The sequence below is a fragment of the Rhinoderma darwinii genome, chromosome 1 (genome assembly GCF_050947455.1).
Source record: "Rhinoderma darwinii isolate aRhiDar2 chromosome 1, aRhiDar2.hap1, whole genome shotgun sequence".
NCBI lineage: Eukaryota > Metazoa > Chordata > Amphibia > Anura > Rhinodermatidae > Rhinoderma > Rhinoderma darwinii.
Window position 1 is genome coordinate 193,904,470 of NC_134687.1, and position 19,842 is coordinate 193,924,311.

The 19,842-nt window shown below is 44.8% G+C and overlaps 1 protein-coding gene across 1 annotated transcript in view; it reads left to right on the forward strand.

The window, feature by feature from the left end:
- Window positions 1-19,842, forward strand: part of RASSF6 (Ras association domain family member 6) — a 73,370-nt gene that overhangs the window by 31,404 nt on the left and 22,124 nt on the right. Inside the window, exon 6 of the mRNA XM_075849777.1 lies at window positions 15,725-15,918. Within this exon, the coding sequence (XP_075705892.1) occupies window positions 15,725-15,918 (194 nt within the window). The remainder of the gene's footprint in view (window positions 1-15,724; window positions 15,919-19,842) is intronic.

A 19,842-nucleotide genomic window follows, 5' to 3' on the forward strand; every position in this document is an offset into this window, starting at 1 on the left:
CAGATGCTTATGCTGTAATAACATTTCAAACAATTGCAGGGAATATTACTCCATAAAAACAGGGGAAAAATTCACAATAAAAGATTTTTTAAATTGCGGTAGCTCCTATGTCATTTATCTACTTCAGTGCACTTGCAATCTGCAATATGTGGGCCGAACCACACAAACCCTAAGGAACCGAATTAATAACCACAGGTTTAATGTCACGAGGGTTTTTTTAAAACAAAGTGTATCCCGTCACTGTATGTATAAACACAAGTGCAATTTTTCCGAGATTAAGGTCACCCCAATCGAACAGATATCATTGGACCTACCAAATAGATTTATCAAGCTAAAGCAGAGGGAGAATTATTGGATTTTTAAATTGGAAACCCTACATCCAAATGGTCTGAATGACCTTACTGAGTCATCCTTAGAATAAAAATAAAAATAAAAATAAGTAAATAACCAAACAGCAAACATAGCCGCAACTATAAGAGGTTCTTTAACCATCTACCCTTGACATCCATGATGAGAATAATCCTAGTCCGTAATAATAATGAGCTTGAACTCCCGTCCCTCATTGTATATACAAATTCTCTTAATAAGTTATTTTATTTCTAAAAAAAGAATTTTTCGGTCTTTCTATAAACTTTTACAAACGTATATGTTATTGACATACAAAATGAATTTAATCGATACCAATCCAGGCACATTTGCCAACATTTTAACCTTTTAGGTTCTTTTTTAAAAAATAACCATTTACCTATTCTGTTTTTAAAAAAATAACCATTTACCTATTCTGATATTAATGAAAGAGATCCATAGTAATCCATAAATAACAATATCCCAGTAACATAACGTCCTGTCACTCACCAGTTCCGATGCAGATGCCTTGTTTAGATCTCTTGGCGCGGAGTCCCGCGACCTGATGGATTTTACTGTGCGATCCAGCGTAAATCTTTCTTTCCCCCGTGACTTTTTTGTGTTCTTGACTACCAGTAACCAAGGACGCTCCCAACCATTATTATATACCTGTGCGGTCCAAACATGCGGTCCATTCAAACCTTTGTGTTCCCTTACGGCTTCCGGAGTTCTGACTCCTAGTAACCAAGGACGCTCTGACTCAGCAGTTTTTGAGCTACATGTGTTTCTTCCATTAACATTATTTAAAACACAATAAAACTCAGACATAAGCAAATCTTTAATATATGATGGTTTATTCACCCACATTTCTATACATAAATATAGTTTTTTGGCTGTCATATAAATCTCTCCTGAAAACACGGTACTGATCTGTCAGTTTAACTAAGAGTTTTAAAACAGCTTTTAAACATGTTGCTAATCCCGTTCATTCTTATCGTATTATGATACTTGTAATTGCTTTTAAATGCTGCTTCTTTCTTCTGTTTTCTATATTTCTGTATCTCATGTGACCTTTGACCCATTATAACTGGCGGTCTTATTCCTCGCCCTGATGTATAAATAGGGCAGGAACCGCACAGTCTGTATTGGCCTGAGGAAGACGTCAGTTCGACGTTGAAACGCGTAGCCTATCAAATAAAACCTTATACACTTAATCCACTACGTTGGTTGTGTATTGTGTATCGCTTAAAGATTGAAGCAGCGCCGGTGGTCCCGTTTTTCCTACTCCTAAAACTAAATATTAGTAAAGGCAGACTGCATGGCTAGGTGCTTGATTTTATACACCTAAATGGAACTGAACGAAACACCTGAATTCAATGATTAACTGGTTGTGCGGCTGGACTTTGCCGCATCATGATGAACATAGATGTCATGCAGATCGCGTTGGCACAGCAAGTGTGCCCATGCAATCAGGAGCAGGGCATTGGCTGTAATACACAGCCGCAGCCCCACTCTAATGGCAGATATAAAAAAAATCTTTGATATCCACAGTTCACCCCTTCAATGCCGCAATTAAATCTGATCCCCAACACGTGTTCATCCACCTGCTTTGTCCGCACCCCCGGACGAAGCAGTTGGCGAAAAACACGTTGGGGATCACGGTCCCCCTCTTCTGGTCTGTATTCCGTACTCCTTTTGTGCCTGTCTAGTCTAACTGTTTTCCCTAACTCGACACTTTTCAGTATAGGGCTGCGGCATTTATTGTTCAGGCACTTGCACTTTGCAGTACTTACCCACGCATTTCTTTCTACAAGAGGTTTTTAGTATTTATGTGTGGGGATCCTTGCATCATGGCTTTGTCGTTCCATTTTATATTCTGTATTTTATTTTCTATCTAATAAAGACGTTATATTTTGCATTATACTGGTTATCCTGCCTGTATTTTGTGATAGGAATAAACAAACTTAAATATCAGTCCCTAAACATAAAATAATACATACGGATTTGGTATCCTCACAACCGTAGAAACCTGCACAACAATTTTATTGCATCATATATTGCATCATATATGTATGCTGTAAAAAAAAAAATATAATGCAGCAGAACTGCTTTGTTTTTCGTCATTTTTGGCAAAATAAAAATGTATATAAATTAACCGATAATTTAAATGTACCAAAAATGGCACCTACATAAAGTACAACACATCCCGCAAAAAACAAAGTCTCACACAGCTATGTCAAACACAAAATAAAAAAGTTATGAGCACCAGGATGCAAAGAGGAAAAAATAAAAAAACCTGTCTTGTCCTCCAGGCCAAATTTTGCTGTGTCCTTAAGGGGTTAAGAGGTGTGTCCCAATACTTTTGTCCATATAGTGTATGTACTACTGTGTAAGTGGATTGCTTTGAAAATAATATTATGCGAACCTATGATAAATGTGATGCATTGTACAAGTTATTTATTACATGGATACCCTCAGGGTAAGGGCATGACCACACGTGGCGGATTTCCTCCGCAACTGTCCGCATCAATGCCGCACAGAATCTGCGTTGCAGATTCTGCTGCGGATCTGCACAAAATGTGCAGTACATTGATGCGGACTAGCTGCTGCGGACTGCGGGAAAAGTGCTTCCCTTCTCCCTATCAGTGCAGGATAGAGAGAAGGGACAGCACTTTCCCTAGTGAAAGTAAACGATTTTCATACTTACCGGCCGTTGTCTTGGTGACGCGTCCCTCTTTCGGCATCCAGCCCGACCTCCCTGGATGACGCGCCAGTCCATGTGACCGCTGCAGCCTGTGCTTGGCCTGTGATTGGCTGCAGCCGTCACTTAGACTGAAACGTCATCCTGGGAGGCCGGACTGGAGACAGACGCAGGGAGTTCTCGGTAAGTATGAACTTATATATTTTTTAACAGATACATGTATATTGAGATCGGTAGTCACTGTCCCGGGTGCAGAAACAGTTACTGCCGATCGCTTAACTCTTTCAGCACCCTGGACAGTGACTATTTACAGACGTCTCCTAGCAACGCTCCCGTCATTACGGGAGCCCCATTGACTTCCTCAGTCTGGCTGTAGACCTAGAAATACATAGGTCCAGCCAGAATGAAGAAATGTCATGGTAGTAAAACCAATACGCTCCGCAGCACACATAAGATCTGCGGACTTCATTGCGGAATTTTGACTCTCCATTGAAGTCAATGGAGAAATTCCGCCATGAGTCCGCCACTGCTCCGCAACAGACAGAGCATGCTGCGGACACCAAATTCCGCTCCGCAGCCTATGCTCCGCAGCGGAATTTTACGCCTCGTCTAAACGAACACTGCTAAATTAAAGTGTAAGTCAATGGACAAACGGCACCGCTGCGGATTAACGCTGCGGAGTGTCCGCAGCGGAATTTAAGTGAAATTCCGCCACGTGTGAACCCAGCCTAAAGGGGGTTTTACACAGTACGATTATCGGGCAGACGAGCGCCAATATAACGCTCGTTGCCGATAATTTCCCTGTGTAAAAAGGGCAGCGATCAGCAGATGAACGAGCAAACGCTCTATCATCTGTTGATCGTATCGTTTAAAAAAAGTATAACATTACCGTTGTCGGCAGGACTGTATGCATAAAACAATATCTAACCCATTAGGCCTCATGCACACGACCGTGTTTTTGCGTCCGCAATTCAACCGCAAATCCACGGGTAAATTGCGGACCCATTCATTTCTATGGGCCCATACACACTATCCGTGTTTTCACGGCTCTCCGCATGTCCGCACATCCGTGCCGCAGAAACTACGGACATGTCCTATTATGGGCCGCAAATGCGGTGCGGACATGCCAATAGAAGTCAATGGGCCCGTGGAAATTGCGGATACACCGCCGTGTGTCATCCGCAGTTTTGCGGATTTGCGGAAGTGTTGCTAGGCGACGACCGGGAATGAGTTCTGTCGTCATCATGTTTTACCTAGGCTTTTTATTTTTCATCCGCATTTTGCGGATTACATACGGATGAACTGCGGAGGACATACGGATGAACTGCGGATGACATTTCACGGAACACGGTCCTGGAATTTGCGGACCAGAAAAACACTACGGTCGTGTGCATGAGGCCTAAGTCTCCCCCATCAAATAATAACAACCAACATTTAATTCTCTTTTAAAGTGGGGTTGACCCGGGGGTCGGCCTCAGCTTTATTAATACAATAAAATGTAAATAACATATTTACAAAATATATTCACACTAAATGACCTTAACCCCTTAAGGACGCAGCCTAGTTTTGGCCTTAAGGCTCAGAGCCCATTTTTCAAATCTGACATATTTCACTTTATGTGGTAATAACGTCGGAATGCTTTAACCTACCCAAGCGATTCTGAGATTGTTTTCTCGTGACACATTGGGCTTCATGTTCGTGGTAAAATTTGGTCGATATATTCAGTGTTTATTGGTGAAAAATTGCAAAATGTAGAGAAAATTTTGAAAAAATTGCATTTTTCAGAATTTAAATTCATCTGCTTGTAAAAAAGAGGGTTATACCACCCAAAATAGTTACTAGTTCACATTTCCCATATGTCTACTTCAGATTGGCATCGTTTTTTGAACATTCTTTTATTTTTCTTGGACGTTACAAGGCTTAGAACATAAACAGCAATTTCTCATATTTTTAACAAAATTTCAAAAGCCTTTTTTTTAAGGTACCTCTTGAGTTCTGAAGTGGCTTTGTGGGGCCTATGTATTAGAAACCCTGATAAAACACCCCATTTTAAAAACTAGACCCCTCAAAGTATTCAAAACAGCAGTTAGAAAGTTTTTTAACCCTTCAGGCATTTCACAGGAATTAAAGCAAAGTGGAGGTGAAATTTGCAAATTTCATTTTTCTTGCTGAATTTCATTTTTATTCATTTTTTTTTCTGTAACACAGAAGGTTTTACCAGATAAACACTACTAAATATGTATTGTCCAGATTCTGCACTTTTTAGAAATGTCCCACATGTGGCCCTACTGCGCTCGTGGACTAAAACACAAGCCCTAGAATCAAAGATGCACCTAGTGCATTTTGAGTCCTCTTTTTTATTAGAATATATTTTAGGCAGCATGCCAGGTTTGAAGAGGTGTTGAGGTGTCAAAACAGTAGGAATGCCCCAATAGTGACCCCATTTTGGAAACTACACCCCTCAAGGAATTCATTTAGGGTTGTTGTTACCATTTTGACCGCACAGTTTTTTCACAGCACGTATTTGAATTGGGCTCTGAAATGAAAAAAATGTCATTTTTTCCAATAAAATGTCATTTGTGATCAAAATTTCTTATTTTCACAAGGAACAAAATACCCCATTTTGTTTCCCAATTTGTCCTTAGTGTGGCAGTACCCCATTTGTGGTGATAAACTGCCGTTTGGGCCCATGGGAGGGCTCAAAAGGAAAGGAGCGCTATATGTTTGTTGGAGTCCAGATTTTGTTGGATTGGTTTTCGGGTGCCATGTCGCATTTGCAGAGCCTCAGAGGTATCAAAGCAATCGAAACCCACCAAAAGTGACCCCATTTTGGAAACTACACCCCTCAAGGAATTCATTTATGGTTGTTGTTAGCATTTTGACCACACAGTTTTTTCACAGCACCTATTTCAATTGGGCTGTGACATTAAAAAAATGACATTTTTTCCAATAAGATGTAATTTTTTACCAAAATTTCTTATTTTCACAGGGAACAAAATACTCAATTTTGTTGCCCAATTTCTCCTGAGTGCATCAATACCCCATTTGTGGCAATAAACTGCCGTTTGGGCCCATGGGAGGCCTCAGAAGGGAAGGAGCGCTGTGTGTTCTTTGGAGTTCAGATTTTGCTGGTTTGGTTTTCGGGTGCCATGTTGCATTTGCAGAGCCCCAGAGGTATCAAAGCAATGGAAACCCACCAGAAGTGACCCCATTTTGGAAACTACACCCCTCAAGGAATTCATTTATGGGTAATGTGACCATTTAGACTCCATAGTTTCTTCACAGAACTAATTTGAATTGGGCTGGGAATTAAAAAAATATATATTTTTTCCAATAATATGTAATTTTAGCTCAAAAATTCTTATTTTCACAAGAAATAAAATACTCCATTTTGTTGCCCAATTTGTCCTGAGTGCGGCAATACCCCATTTGTGGTGATAAACTGCCGTTTGGGCCCATGGGAGGGCTCAGAAGGAAAGGAGAGCTGTGTGTTCTTTGGAGTACAGATTTTGCTGGATTGGTTTTCGGGTGCCATGTCGCATTTGCAGAGCCCCAGAGGTATCAAAGCAATAGAAACCCACCACAAATGACCCAATTTTGGAAACTACACCCCTCAAGGACTTCATTTATGGGTGTTGTGACCATTTTGACCCCATAGTTTTTTCACAGAACTTATTTGAATTGGGCTGGGAATGAAAACAAAATTATTTTTTTCAAATAATATGTAGTTTTGGCTGAAAATTTCTTATTTTCACAAGAAACAAAATACCCCATTCTGTTGCGCAATTTGTTCTGAGTGCCGCAATACCCCATTTGTTGTGATAAACTGCCGTTTGGGCCCATGGGAGGGCTCAGAAGGAAAGGACCACCATTTGGCCTACTGGGGATTTTCTAGTGCGAAGTCATGTATGCAGAAGCCCCTGAGGTACCAGTACAGTTGAAACCCGCAAGAAGTGACCCCGTTTTAAAAACTACACCCTTAAGGCATTCATCTAGAGGTGTAGTGAGCATTTTGACAGGAGACCTACACCCCATAAACTGTAATGTGGGTTCTCCCGGATATGGCAATATCCTACATGTGGCTGTTATCAGCTGCCTGGACACACAGCATGGCCCAGAGGGGAAAGACGAGGGGGGATAAGCTGTGCGGAGGGCATCAGGGTAAGTAAAATTGGGGTAAATTATAAACCAAGGGATGTATGATAAATTTTAAAACACTTTCATACAGAGCTCTGGTTGTTCGGGACACGTGTCACATTGATATATTGTGTCATCCATTATCGCCCTCTTATAGCAGACTTTGCACCTCTTTTGACTTTTTCCCTTCTTGCCAGTTTGGGGAACTTCTCCTGGAAAGTGTTGCCCTGGTACGATGCGTGTGGGCTCGCTTCAAGAAGTACTGGGAGCCCCCCCTTCTTGGTCCCTAAAGATTAGGTTCTTGATAATCACCTCTTGAAATTCCAGGAAAGTTCCCGTCTGGCCTGCACATTGACGTAGCACGTACGCATTGTACAATGCCATCTGTATGATGTGCACGGCCAGCTTCTTATACCACACCACATAGCGCTGTAGGGCTTCAGGGCTTGATCTTACAAGTCCATCGCTCCCATGTACCTATTGTAGTCCAGGATGCAGTCTGGTTTGGGGGTGGCCTTTCTTTCATATATCCTAAACCTGTAGGTATACCCTGATGCACTCTCACAGCTTATACATCTTCACGCCATACCTTGCCCTCTTACCCGGCAGGTACTGGCGGAATTGAACCCTCCCTTTAAAATGTACCAGGGACTCATCAATAGAAATACACTTCTCGGGGGTGTATGCTTGGGAAAACCGGGCACTGGAACGGTCTAATAGGGGTCTCCGTTTATACAAACGGTCAAAACTGGGGCCATCTCGGGGTGGGCACGGCTCATTATCAGTATAATGTAAGAAGCGAAGTATTGCCTCATTTATTGATTTTTTTAGGTTCCAGTTCAGTTCTGAAGTTGCTTTGAGGGGCCCATATATTAGAAACCCCCATCAAACACCCCATTTTAGAAACTAGACCCCTCAAAGTATTCACAACAGCATTTATAAAGTTTATGAACCCTTTAGGTGTTTCACAAAAATTTAGAGCAAAGTAGAGGTGAAATTTACATTTTTTTTTTTGTCAGAAAATCCTCTTTATACCTTTGTTTTTATAACACAAAATGATTTATCAGAGAAACGCAACTTAATACGTATTGCCCAGATTCTGCCGTTTTGAGAAATATCCCACATGTGGCCCTAGTGCGGTAATGGACTGAAGCACCGGCCTCCGAAGCAAAGGAGCGCCTAGTGGATTTTGAGGCCTCTTTTTTATTAGGCACCATGTCCGGTTTGAAGAGGTCTTGTGGTGCCAAAACATTGGGAACCCCCCAAAAGTGACCCCAATTTGGAAACTAGACCCCTTGAGGAATCCATTGTAGTTTTCTTGGGGTGCATGCGGCTTTTTGATCAGTTTTTATTCTATTTTTAGGTGGCGTGGTGACTAAAAAACAGCAATTGTACGATTGTTTTTTTTTTCGTTTTTTTTTACAGCGTTCACTGTGCGCTATAAATGACATATTCACTTTATTCTGCGGGGCGATACGATTACGGCGATACCAGATGTTTATAGTTTTTTTTTATGTCTTATGGCGTTTGCACAATAAAATACGTTTTGTAAACAATCATTCACTTTTTGTGTTACCTTATTCTAAGAGCCATAACGTTTTTATTTTTCAATCAATAAAGCCGTGCGAGGACTTATTTTTTGCGTAACGAACTGTAGTTTCGATCAGTACCATTTTTAGGTACATGCGACTTTTTGATCTCTTTTTATTCCATTTTTTGCGAGGTGAAGTGACCAAAGAATTGTTATTGTGGTTCGGTTTATTATTATTTTATTTTACGGCGTTCACCGTGCGGGATAAATAACAAAATAATTTTGTAGTTCAGGCCGTTACGGACGCGGCGATACCAATTATGTATAGTTTATTTGTTTGTTTATATATTTTTATTAATAATAAAGGACTGATAAGGGAAAAAGGGGGATTTTTACTTTTAATACTTTTAAATCTTTTATTTTCTTATTTTTACACATCTTTTTTTAACTTTTTTTTTACTTTATTACTTTGTCCCACTAGGGGACATGAGGGCAGGAGGCCCTGATCGCTATTCTAATACACTGCACTACATGCGTAGTGCAGTGTATTAGAACTGTCAGCTACTCACTGACAGCAAGCATAGTGGGTCCTGACGTTGTCAGGACCCACTAGGCTTCCGTCTATGGCAAAGCCGGACGCCATTGTTTGGTGTCCGGTTGCCATAGTCACCATCGCCGGCCGCTATCGCGTAGCAGGCCGGCGATGGCAGCTTAACCCCTAAAAAGCCGCGATCTCTATAGAACGCGGCTTTTAAGGAGTTAATCAGCGGGGACACAGCGATCGGTCCCCGCTGTAGGAGCTGTGACAGCTGCTGAACAAGACAGCAGCGTCACAGCTCCTGTATGTGTCGGGAGGACGGCCGAAACAGCCGTTACTCCCGAGACGTACTATTACGGCATGGAGCGCGAACGATACAGCTGCCATGACGTAATAGTACGTCAAGGAGCGGGAAGGGGTTAACATAGGTCAATAAACAACCTGTTTGCCTGCCTAACCAAGGACATGTAGGTAAATCCCCTTCTACTACCGCCACCAGGTGACCGTGTATTACTCAACTACACGGCTCAACGACCCCCAACAAAAACAGATCTTGCTCGACCCCATCCTGCAACCCCGACAGGAAAATATCTAGCCCAATGTCCGTCAGGTGCACCCCGTCTGGCAACAACAAACCTTTGTTGTCACCCTACAACTCCCGATGATGCGCCACTACCCCACCTTTAGCTCGGACAAACTGAGGCACCCTGGTATTTAAGAGGCGCCTCGCCCGCTCAATGGCATTCACGTCCCGCGCTCCATGCCACACCAACGGCACGACCTCACCAGCGGCACTAACTCCGATCCAGCAGCCTCCACAAAAACTCCGGGCAGCTGGCCCCCTCCTGCTCCGCCTGCCAATGAAAACGAGATAATGCATCAGCAACAACATTGTGAACACCCGGGATATGACGTGCACGAAAACGGATGTTACACTGTAAGCACCGTAACACCAAATGACAGAGCAAAGCCAACACCGGACCTGAGGAAGAAGTAAGGCGGTTAATAGCAAACACAACACTCCTATTATCCGACCAAAACACCACAGACCTATTGGAAAGGCGTGGCCCCCACAATTCCACGGCGACAATTATGGAAAAAAGTTCCAACAACGTCAAGTTGGCACACCACCCCCTGTCCCTCCAGGCAGCGGGCCACGCTTCAGCGCACCAGGCCGAACCCAGCAACGCCCCAAACCCCCCCCGCACCAGCCACGTCCGTAAACAATTTCAAGTCCACGCTAGAAATGGAAGGAGCCCTCCAACACGTACGCCCATTGTAGTCCTCCAAGAAAATGCGCCAGACGCGCAAATCCGCCTTAACAGAACTCGAAAGCCGAACATGATGAGAAGGCACCAAGACGCCTACTGTAGCTAAGGACAACCTCCTAGCAAACACACGCCCCTTGGGCATAATACGACCAGCAAAGACCAACAAGCCCAACAACGATTGAATTTGACGCAACTCCAACTTACGCGCAGCCAAAGCTATGTCCAATGCCGTCCGCAATTTCAACACCCTATCCGCCGGGAGGCGAAAAACCATAAACACCGAATCGATTTCAATACCCAGAAAACACAACATCGTCACCGACCCCTCCGTCTATTCCTCAGAAAGGGGGACCCCAAACCGCTGAGCAAGAAACTGAAAAGACCGCAACAAAAACTGACACTGCCCCGAGGACGCAGGCCCCACAAACAAGAAATTGTCCAGGTAATGAGTCACTGACCCAGAACCAGTGAGATCCAGCACTGCCCATTCCTGAAAGAAGCTGAACACCACAAAATACGAACAAGAAATCGAACAACCCATCGGCAAACACATGTCATAATAGAAAAACACCTGCAACGCACAGCCCAACAGATGAAAACAATCCGCATGAACAGGCAACAACCGAAAAGCGGACGCAATATCAGACTTGGCCATGAGGGCGCACCCGCCCCCGCCCGACACACAAAATAGACCGCCCGATCAAACGAAACATACGAGACAGTCACCAAGTCGCTGTCAATCCCATCGTTCACCGACCGCCCCTTAGGATGAGACAGATGGTGAATCAGACGGAACTTACCCGGCTCCTTCTCAGGCACCACCCCCAGGGGCGACACCCTAAGATTCGGGAAGGGCAAAGAAGAAAATGGGCCAGCCATCCGACCAAGTTCCACTTCCTCCTCCACCTTTTCCCTAATGGCAGCTGGAAACTCCTCCGCTGACTGCAAATTCCGCGACATAACCCGGTCAGCCTGCGCCATAAACGGAATAAAGAACCCAAAACAAAATCCAACTCTAAGCATGGCGGCTTCTGCCATCTTGGGATACCGGCTTAACCACGGTAGCATCGCGGACACGCGCACCGGCGTCCTCCCCTCTACCAACACCTGCAGGGCGGGCGACAGCCGCCACGCGACGGCAGCACCTAACCGCTGCATGGGTACCTCCACATGAGGAGCACTCGTGGCGGAATTTGCAAGTGGCATAAAAACGACAGTGTCCTTCATTAAAGAGCCAACAGGCCCCTGCTCGACGGACCCCCACACCTCCCCCGCCAACCCAGCCCTCACCGGAAAAGGGAAGAGGCGGGGGTGGCGGGCTGAAAGGGGCGCTGTGCCATCATCAAGCGCAACCACACATCTGTCGCTTTTGTATCCCACCCCACCTCAGGCCTCTGAGCCAACCGCCGACGGAACTCCTCATCGTACCGCCACCAGGCCGTGCCACCATGCGATTTGTACGCACTAAAAATAGTGTCCAAATAAACAAACAACTGCCCCGCACACTCCGGCAGAGCCTGACTAAACACCCCCCCTCAAAATATCAAAGGTCTGCACCCAATTATTGAACGACCGCACGACTTATCAACCGTCGAGGAATCGATCGACAACAGAGACCAAATATCAATGTACGCATTCTTCCCAATCTTCTCCCGCATCTCGTCAGACACATGCGCACCCAAGGAAGACGCAACAACAAAAATAAGCATCTCTGAAAGCAGAGACCGAAGGAGTGAACATAGAAGTGGACGCCTCCACCGTGGACCTCGCAACCTTCGACGACGTCTTCGACGACGGCCCCACGGGCACCGAGACGCCCCTGCCACCAGAGATTGCACTGCGGACAATAAATCATTGGCAGACATGTTATCAGCATTCCAAGCCCGAAGGCAGGCATACTCACCGTGTCCAGCAGTAGGCGCACCTCCGGGCATGGATGAAACCACTTCAGCCGGCGTGGCCATTGGGGCCACCGAAACCACTTCTGTCGTAGGGGCCGCTGCTGCTACAACCGAGGAACGGCGACTCCGAGTCCCCCGGTCAGACGCAGCCCGGTAACTCCTGCTACTGCTCCGGTCTGCCCGCCAACTATCCCAGGAGTCGTCAGACGACGATGAATCAGACGGAGACCGCCTATACCGACGAGCATGACGACGCCGATGTCTCCTCGAGCGACTACGACCGGACACATGGCGCCGCCCCGACCAAGCCCCGTGTCTGCTATGGGACGGGCCCGGCAACCTGCACCTGTGCATGCCTCCGCCACTGTGGCCACTGCTGCCGGCCCAGGCAACACCGACAGCACATCATCGGGAGGGGCCACTGCCGCCTAGCTGATTGGCCCGAGAAAAAGAGCTCCAAGCCGTCAAATGAGCCGTCCTCCCCTGAATTCTCCAACCACGCCTCCCCCTCTCCCCTCTGCTGCCAGAGGTAGCGGCACACTCCCACTTGGAGAAGCAGATGCTGCTGCCAAAATGGAGGCCGAGGCTAGAGCCTGCCCCACAGATCCCCTCCCGTCCAGTGGGCGGGGCCTAAGGCCCACCACACTCGTGGCTCCCCTGGTCCCTTGTGTCGGGCGAACCACATCCCCCACTACGGCCGCTGACACGCCCGTGACCGGGAGCCCCGACGCCGGAGGAGGCATCACTATAGACGGGAAAGGGGCCAGAACACTGGCAGCACCCCCAGCCCTCGCCGCCGGCCGCACCCCACCGGGAGCGGAAGGAGAGAGCCGGACTGGCAGACGAGAGGCACGAGCCGAACGACGCCGCCCGTCCACAGACGCCGCAGCTGACACAGCTGACTCCCGGAGCAGGGGCTGCAGCCAGTCACTCCCTTCATCGGCAGTGCCCGAAGCATCTCCTGACGATCCATCCTGGTTAAGAAAAATCCTGGAAAGAGGCCGCACCTCAGGTAAGACCGCCCTTATATCCCTTCCTTCTTTCCCCTAAGACCACCCCTTCTCCTCCTCTAAACGCCCCCTGCCTAACCTGACTCCCCCTCATGTACCGAGTAGAGGAGGGGAGGGAGCCTATTAACCCCTCACTTACCCTTTTGCCGCAACAGTCCCTGGCTCAGCGGCTATTCGCTTGTGAGCCCCCATCACATCTCCCTGCAAACAGGGAAACGTGCTGCCGACATGATAATAATGTATTGGGACGAGCGATTGGAGTAACAACTGCTCGTCCCCATCCATAGCTCCGTGTGAAAAGAGCAATCGAGGGCCGATCAACGATGTCTCGTTGATCGGCTCTCGCTGCATCGGCAGAGTGTCGGCCGGTGTAAAAGCGACTTTAGATTTATTTTACAGAGATCCATTTTTTTCATACAGAGCCTCCCCTATTCCTCTACAAAGATTACATTTATTGGCTGTATATTAGGTGAATGCTGTTTTCTTGTCTACATACCATATGACACAAAGATGACATTATTTGACACACAAAAAAAACGTATCAAGATTTCTATTACTATTCACAGAGCTTTTCTCTTTATATCGGGAAGTATATACAACGCCAGTATACATGCAATAGAGTTGTTGAGGTTTGAATATGTTACTGATATCTTCTCAACAAAAGGAACTGTAATAGAGGAGCAGAGGAGCAGAAGCTCTAGATTCATAAGAGGGAATTATTGAAGTATTTATGGCCTGTTTACACAAGTTAGTATTTAGACCTTGTTTTTCATGCACCAGTATACTTTATTAACCTGCCCGATTTCATTTTTTTGGAATACTACTTTAGCTCTTAGATTCTAACCCCCACAATATTAAAATGTTTTTCTGTAAAAAACTGTCTTTTAATTAAAAAAAAAAAGAAAAATATTATGAATATATGTAATGTAATATAATTAGCGGTTTAAATTATCTATCTATCTATCTATCTATCTATCTATCTATCTATCTATCTATCTATCTATCTATCTATCTATCTATCTATCTATCTAATCTCATCTTAAATTCAAATAAGGCTTTATTGGCAGGACTTAAAAGGCTTTAGCATTGTCAAACCATTGATGGGGTGGGGACAGCGGGTGTAAAGGATGTATAATGAATATGTCCAGGAACATTATTAGGGTAAAGGGTGAATGCGTCCATGATACTTGAGTCCCTCTCAGTCGACGGCATGGTGTCCTCTCATTCACGTATTGTGCAGCTGCTTTACCACTTGTTTCATCTTCCCTAGCAGAATGTATAATTTTCTCTCCTCTTCTGGGGAACTGAAGTCTGGGCTGAGGTCAGATAGTCTCTGGAAGTCAGTGCTGAGTATTTGGAGCATTGTAGCAGAAAGTGGGCCTTGTTCTCTAGGACACTTCTGGCACAGTCTGTCTTCCATGGGTCCGTAGGTCTTTCTGTGACGCCCTGACTCTATCTCCAGACTGATGGCTTTCGGCCTGTACCGCCTCAGCAGCTGCCTCTACCTGGGATCTTCCACCTTCCCCAGATATGGGGCCACTCTGTATTCTCTCTGCAGTGACTGGTAGGTAGTGCGTTTTTTGGATGTTTTTATGTTATTCCTCCAGTCACTTTTGTATGTTTCTCTGTGATGAGCAATTGTGGTCTTGATTTACGCTTTTGTTAGTTTGTGGTGATTGGGGTTCTGGACAGGAAGTGAGTGGATTATTTTTTTCCCCACATGTGATACCTTATGGTGATAGATGCACGGGCTGCTATTTTGTATGTACACCCAGAATGATAGCGCTCTATTTTGTACAGCCAGTAGAAGTAAAATTCTGCCCAACTCAACTCTACAAGCATTGTTTAAGGGTTCTCCGATGGACTTGGAGAAGGTGCTCGCAGAATTCTAGATACAAGACTTAATTTGGGCTTGACTCGCATGTTGACATTTCTGGAAGTGTGACTGGCCCCAAACCTCACTGTAATATAGGGGAATTAGGGTGATGACACTGTCAAAGCTTTACATACATTTTCTAACCAGTAGTTTAAGGTGGTATAGTTGTCTTCTGATGGCGTAGAAGGTTTTGCTGGCTTTGTCTTTTAGGGCCTCTATTGCTGATTTAAAGCTACCTGATTGGTAGATGTCCAGGATAAGTAAAGTGTAATGATCTGTTTTATTTATTGTACAGTTATTGAGGACAAAAAAAGATCCTTGTTTTTTTTACACTATCTCTAGTGTATACACTACAAAGCTATTGTTATTTTCCTACTTTATTCACTATGTTGTTTCTTTTTATATTGTCTTTAGATTATTCAAAATATGACTATGACACAAGCACTCTCAGACCTAATCTTAATGATCATGCTCCTGATTCCCCGTCTTTGTACAGAACCATGAGTGACGCTGCTTTAGTGAAAAAAAGGATTCGTCCTAACACTCCAGACAGGGCTTATCCACAGCAGCATCGGTTTTCTATCAATGGACACTTCTACAACTTTAAAGTAAGGAGAGTTCACCTTCTCTGCAGTCAAACATAAACAAAATAAATACTTTTTTATATTGAATATAGATACTTTATAGCTGATAGTAGTGCATCTGACTGAATGTACCACATTAGAAAGATCATCATATATAGTGTATAGTTACACTCATATCATCATATAACTGGAACTATACATATCTTTTAGGGTTTTTTCCAACCAAACATATACACACAGAGGTGTAAATAACCCAAAATAATGCAATGAAAAATGTAGATTTCTTATCACAGCATTTTGAGTGGTTGAACCAAAGAGAAAGAGTTGCATAACACAGGGACTGTGAGCTAGAAAGGTAAAACTACTGTCTTATTTTCATTTGAATCATATGAATATGACTGAAACGCATAGTTTTACCTGTTATTGAAAACGCTTATATAGTATAATTCCTTTAAAACCACGCTAAGGGTACATAACAAGTACTGGATTATCACAAATTCTGAAATGTCAGATAAAAAGTATTTCCAGAATCGACATCCACCCCGTTCTTGCTTACTGCACGACAGCAGTGAGAGGAACATGGAATAAAGTGGTGGTTAATTATGCATAATATCGCTTTATTAAAAGTCAATAGGACTGGCAGAGACAGCGGAGTACAGCGCTAATCATTATTGTATCTACCTTTTTCAAGGATGTTCTTCAGGATTTAGTAATTTTGCTGCAATGTGTAATATTTGCTGATTGTGTGTGATAGATAGATAGCACAAATGTTAGGAGTGGCCAAATCAACAGTTTGGTACATTTTTTTAAAAAAAGAGCGCACTGGTGATCTTGTAAATTCCAAAAGGCCTGGACGTCCACAAAAGACAACAGTGGTGGATGATCGCAGAATCCTTTCCATGGTGAAGAAAAACCCATTCACAACATCTACCCAAGCGAAGAACACTCTCCTGGAAGTAGGTGTATCAGTATCTAAGTCTACCATAAAGAGAAGACTTCATGAGAGCAAATAAAGAGGGCTCACCACAAAGTGCAAACCATTAATCAGCCTCAAAAATAGAAAGGCCAGATTAGACTTTGCCAAACAACATCTAAAGAAGCCAAATAAACTTACTGTACTGTGATCTATATTGCTATGTTGATCGTGCTTTACGATAATATAAATGCCATTCACTTCACTTGAGGTGTATCTACATTTCATGAGGAGTCATTATTATTTATGATTTATGACATCATAATTGAGGTCATCTGGTTTTCTTTTAAAATAATTTTTATATGTCTATAGTATATACTTGGGAGGGGTTTTTTTTTTGTATTGATGTATATTGTAAAGTAATAAAATAAAAATTAAACTATTTTGATAAAATAATTGTATGATATCAAGATCTCTTTTTTGGTTTAATATATATGAATATTATGGAATCTTGAGTATAATAGATTGGCAAGAAATATATTTATATAGGTGATAACATCTAAAGAAGCCAGCCCAGTTCTGGAACAGTATTCTTTGGACAGATGAAACTAAGATCAACCTGTACCAGAATGAAGGGAGGAAGAAAGTATGGAGAAGGCTTGGAACGGCTCATACTCCAAAGCACACCACATCCTCTGTAAAACATGGTGGAGGCAGTCTGATGGCATGGGCATGCATGGCTGCCAAAGGCACAGGGTCACTAGTGTTTATTGATGATGTGACTGAAGGCAGAAGCAGCCGGATGAATTCTAAAGTGTTCAGGGATATAATTTCTGCTCAGATTCAACCAAATGCAGCAAGGTTGATTGAACGTCACTTCACAGTACAGATGGACAATGACCCAAAACATAATGCGGAAGCAACCCAGGAGTTTTTTTTAGGCAAAGAAGTAGAATATTCTGCAATGGCCAAATCAATCACCAGATCTCAACCCGATCGAGCATGCATTTCACTTGCTTAAGACAAAACTTAAGGCAGAAAGACCCACAAACAAGCAACAACTGAAGGCACCTGCAGTAAAGGCCTGTGTAACATCCACCGTCAAGGTTACTCACCCCTCGATGGTCGCAGCCTCTGCAGTGTCCCGTGGGGGTGCGCGCACATGCTCGTGCCGACCTTAAAGGCCAACGCGCGCGCATGAAAATATGGTTCTAATTAGCCTAATGACCCTGGACTTTCACTCCTTGCCTGAGCGTTGTTTTAATTCCTCTGTTAGTCTTGCAAATGGTGCCTTAGTCGTATCCTGGTCCCTGTGTTCCCGTACCCTACTACATGTATCCTGTATCCTGTGCTGTATTTGTTCCTGTGCCCTCTCTAGTGTTGTAGTCGTGTTGTGCCATCTACTATGCCTGCTGACTTACACCATGTTTGGTGTCATCTGCCACATTTTGCATCACCTACCCACAAGGTCCAATCTGTGCCTAAGCCGCTGCTCTGTCTGGACTATTACAGGTACCCTTGTGCTTGGACTCTATAGTGACTTGGTACACTGTTGTTTGGCCAGCTGCTACCCCGCTACGGTGGTGCGGCCTAGTGGGTCCACATACCCACAGATCGTGAGAGTACGCTCAGGCCATGGACCCCGCTGGTCAACCTAAGACTATGACGATGTCACAAGCCATACAGGCAGACCTGCGAAACCTTCGATCGCTACAGAATCAACTTCTCCTGGCGGTGAACGCCATTGTACATCGACTGGATGCGCAATCTGCAGTCGTCACAGCACCTGTTCCTGTTGTTCCGACTGTTTCTCCTGCTACACCTACTGTCAGTACCAGTGCCAACTCCCTATTGTCGCTGGCACTACCTCCTCGCTACGTCGGAGACACGAGGACCTGCAGGGGATTTCTGAACCAGTGCCAAATACACTTCAGTCTACATGCCAGAGCATTTTCTTTCCGCTGGCGCAAGAATCGCATTCATAGTCTCCTTACTGGCAAGGCCCTGACATGGGCGATTCCCATCTGGGAACGTCCGGGACCAGAGACCCGTAACTTACAGTGTTTCCTACAGACTCTCTGCATGGTATTTGAGGAACCTGGACGAGTCTCTTCAGCAGCTGCATCTCTGCTGACTCTTTGCCAAGGAGACACCTCCGTGGGTGAGTACGCCATTTAGTTACGTACCCTGGCGGCCAAGCTGATCTGGAACAACGAAGCCTTAGTGGACACATTCTGGCAGGGTCTATCCTCTGATATCAAAGACGAACTTGCTGCTCAAAATCTGCCTTCTACCCTAGATGACCTCATTCTTCTAGCCACGTGGATTGACATAAGGATTCAGGAACGGTCTCAAGAGGTTCACCAGGTCAAAAGACTTCCTAGGGTGGATCCTACATTCCAGCAACCCCTGTTGCCCTCATCAGCTGCTCCACCTAACGAGCCTATGCCATCTCAAGTAGACTGTCTCAAGTTGGCTGTCCAAGAGAAACAACGCAGAAACACTTCGGGACTCTGACTGTATTGCAGTCTCGGAGGCCATTTTGTGCGTCTGTACCCCCAAAATCCTCAAAACTCCAGTACCTAGGATTAGTTGGAGAGACCACCCTAGGCGGAACGGTACTAAATAAGAAACTCAATCCCAAATTGTCCATTCCCGTTACCATAGTGTCCGGTGAGAAAACGCACCGGGTCCCTGCCTACCTGGACTCTGGGTCTGCGGCAAACTTCATCCAACAGTACCTAGTAGATTAGCTCCAGTTGCCGACGGCTGCCTTGGAGACACCCCTTGCTGTTGCCTTGGTGAACAGACTTCCTCTGCCCTATCCCATAGTGTGCGAGACCAAGCCACTGAAGCTCCAAGTGGGAGCTCTTTATACCGAGCAAATTACATTTTCCATCTTGCCCAAAGCCATCAATCCAGTGTTGCTGGGCCTGCCATGGCTCCGGCTTCATGTCCCGGTCCTAGACTAGAATTCCGGAGAATTTCTCCAATGGGGCTCCAAATGTCTTCACCGCTGCCTGTTACAGGTTCAT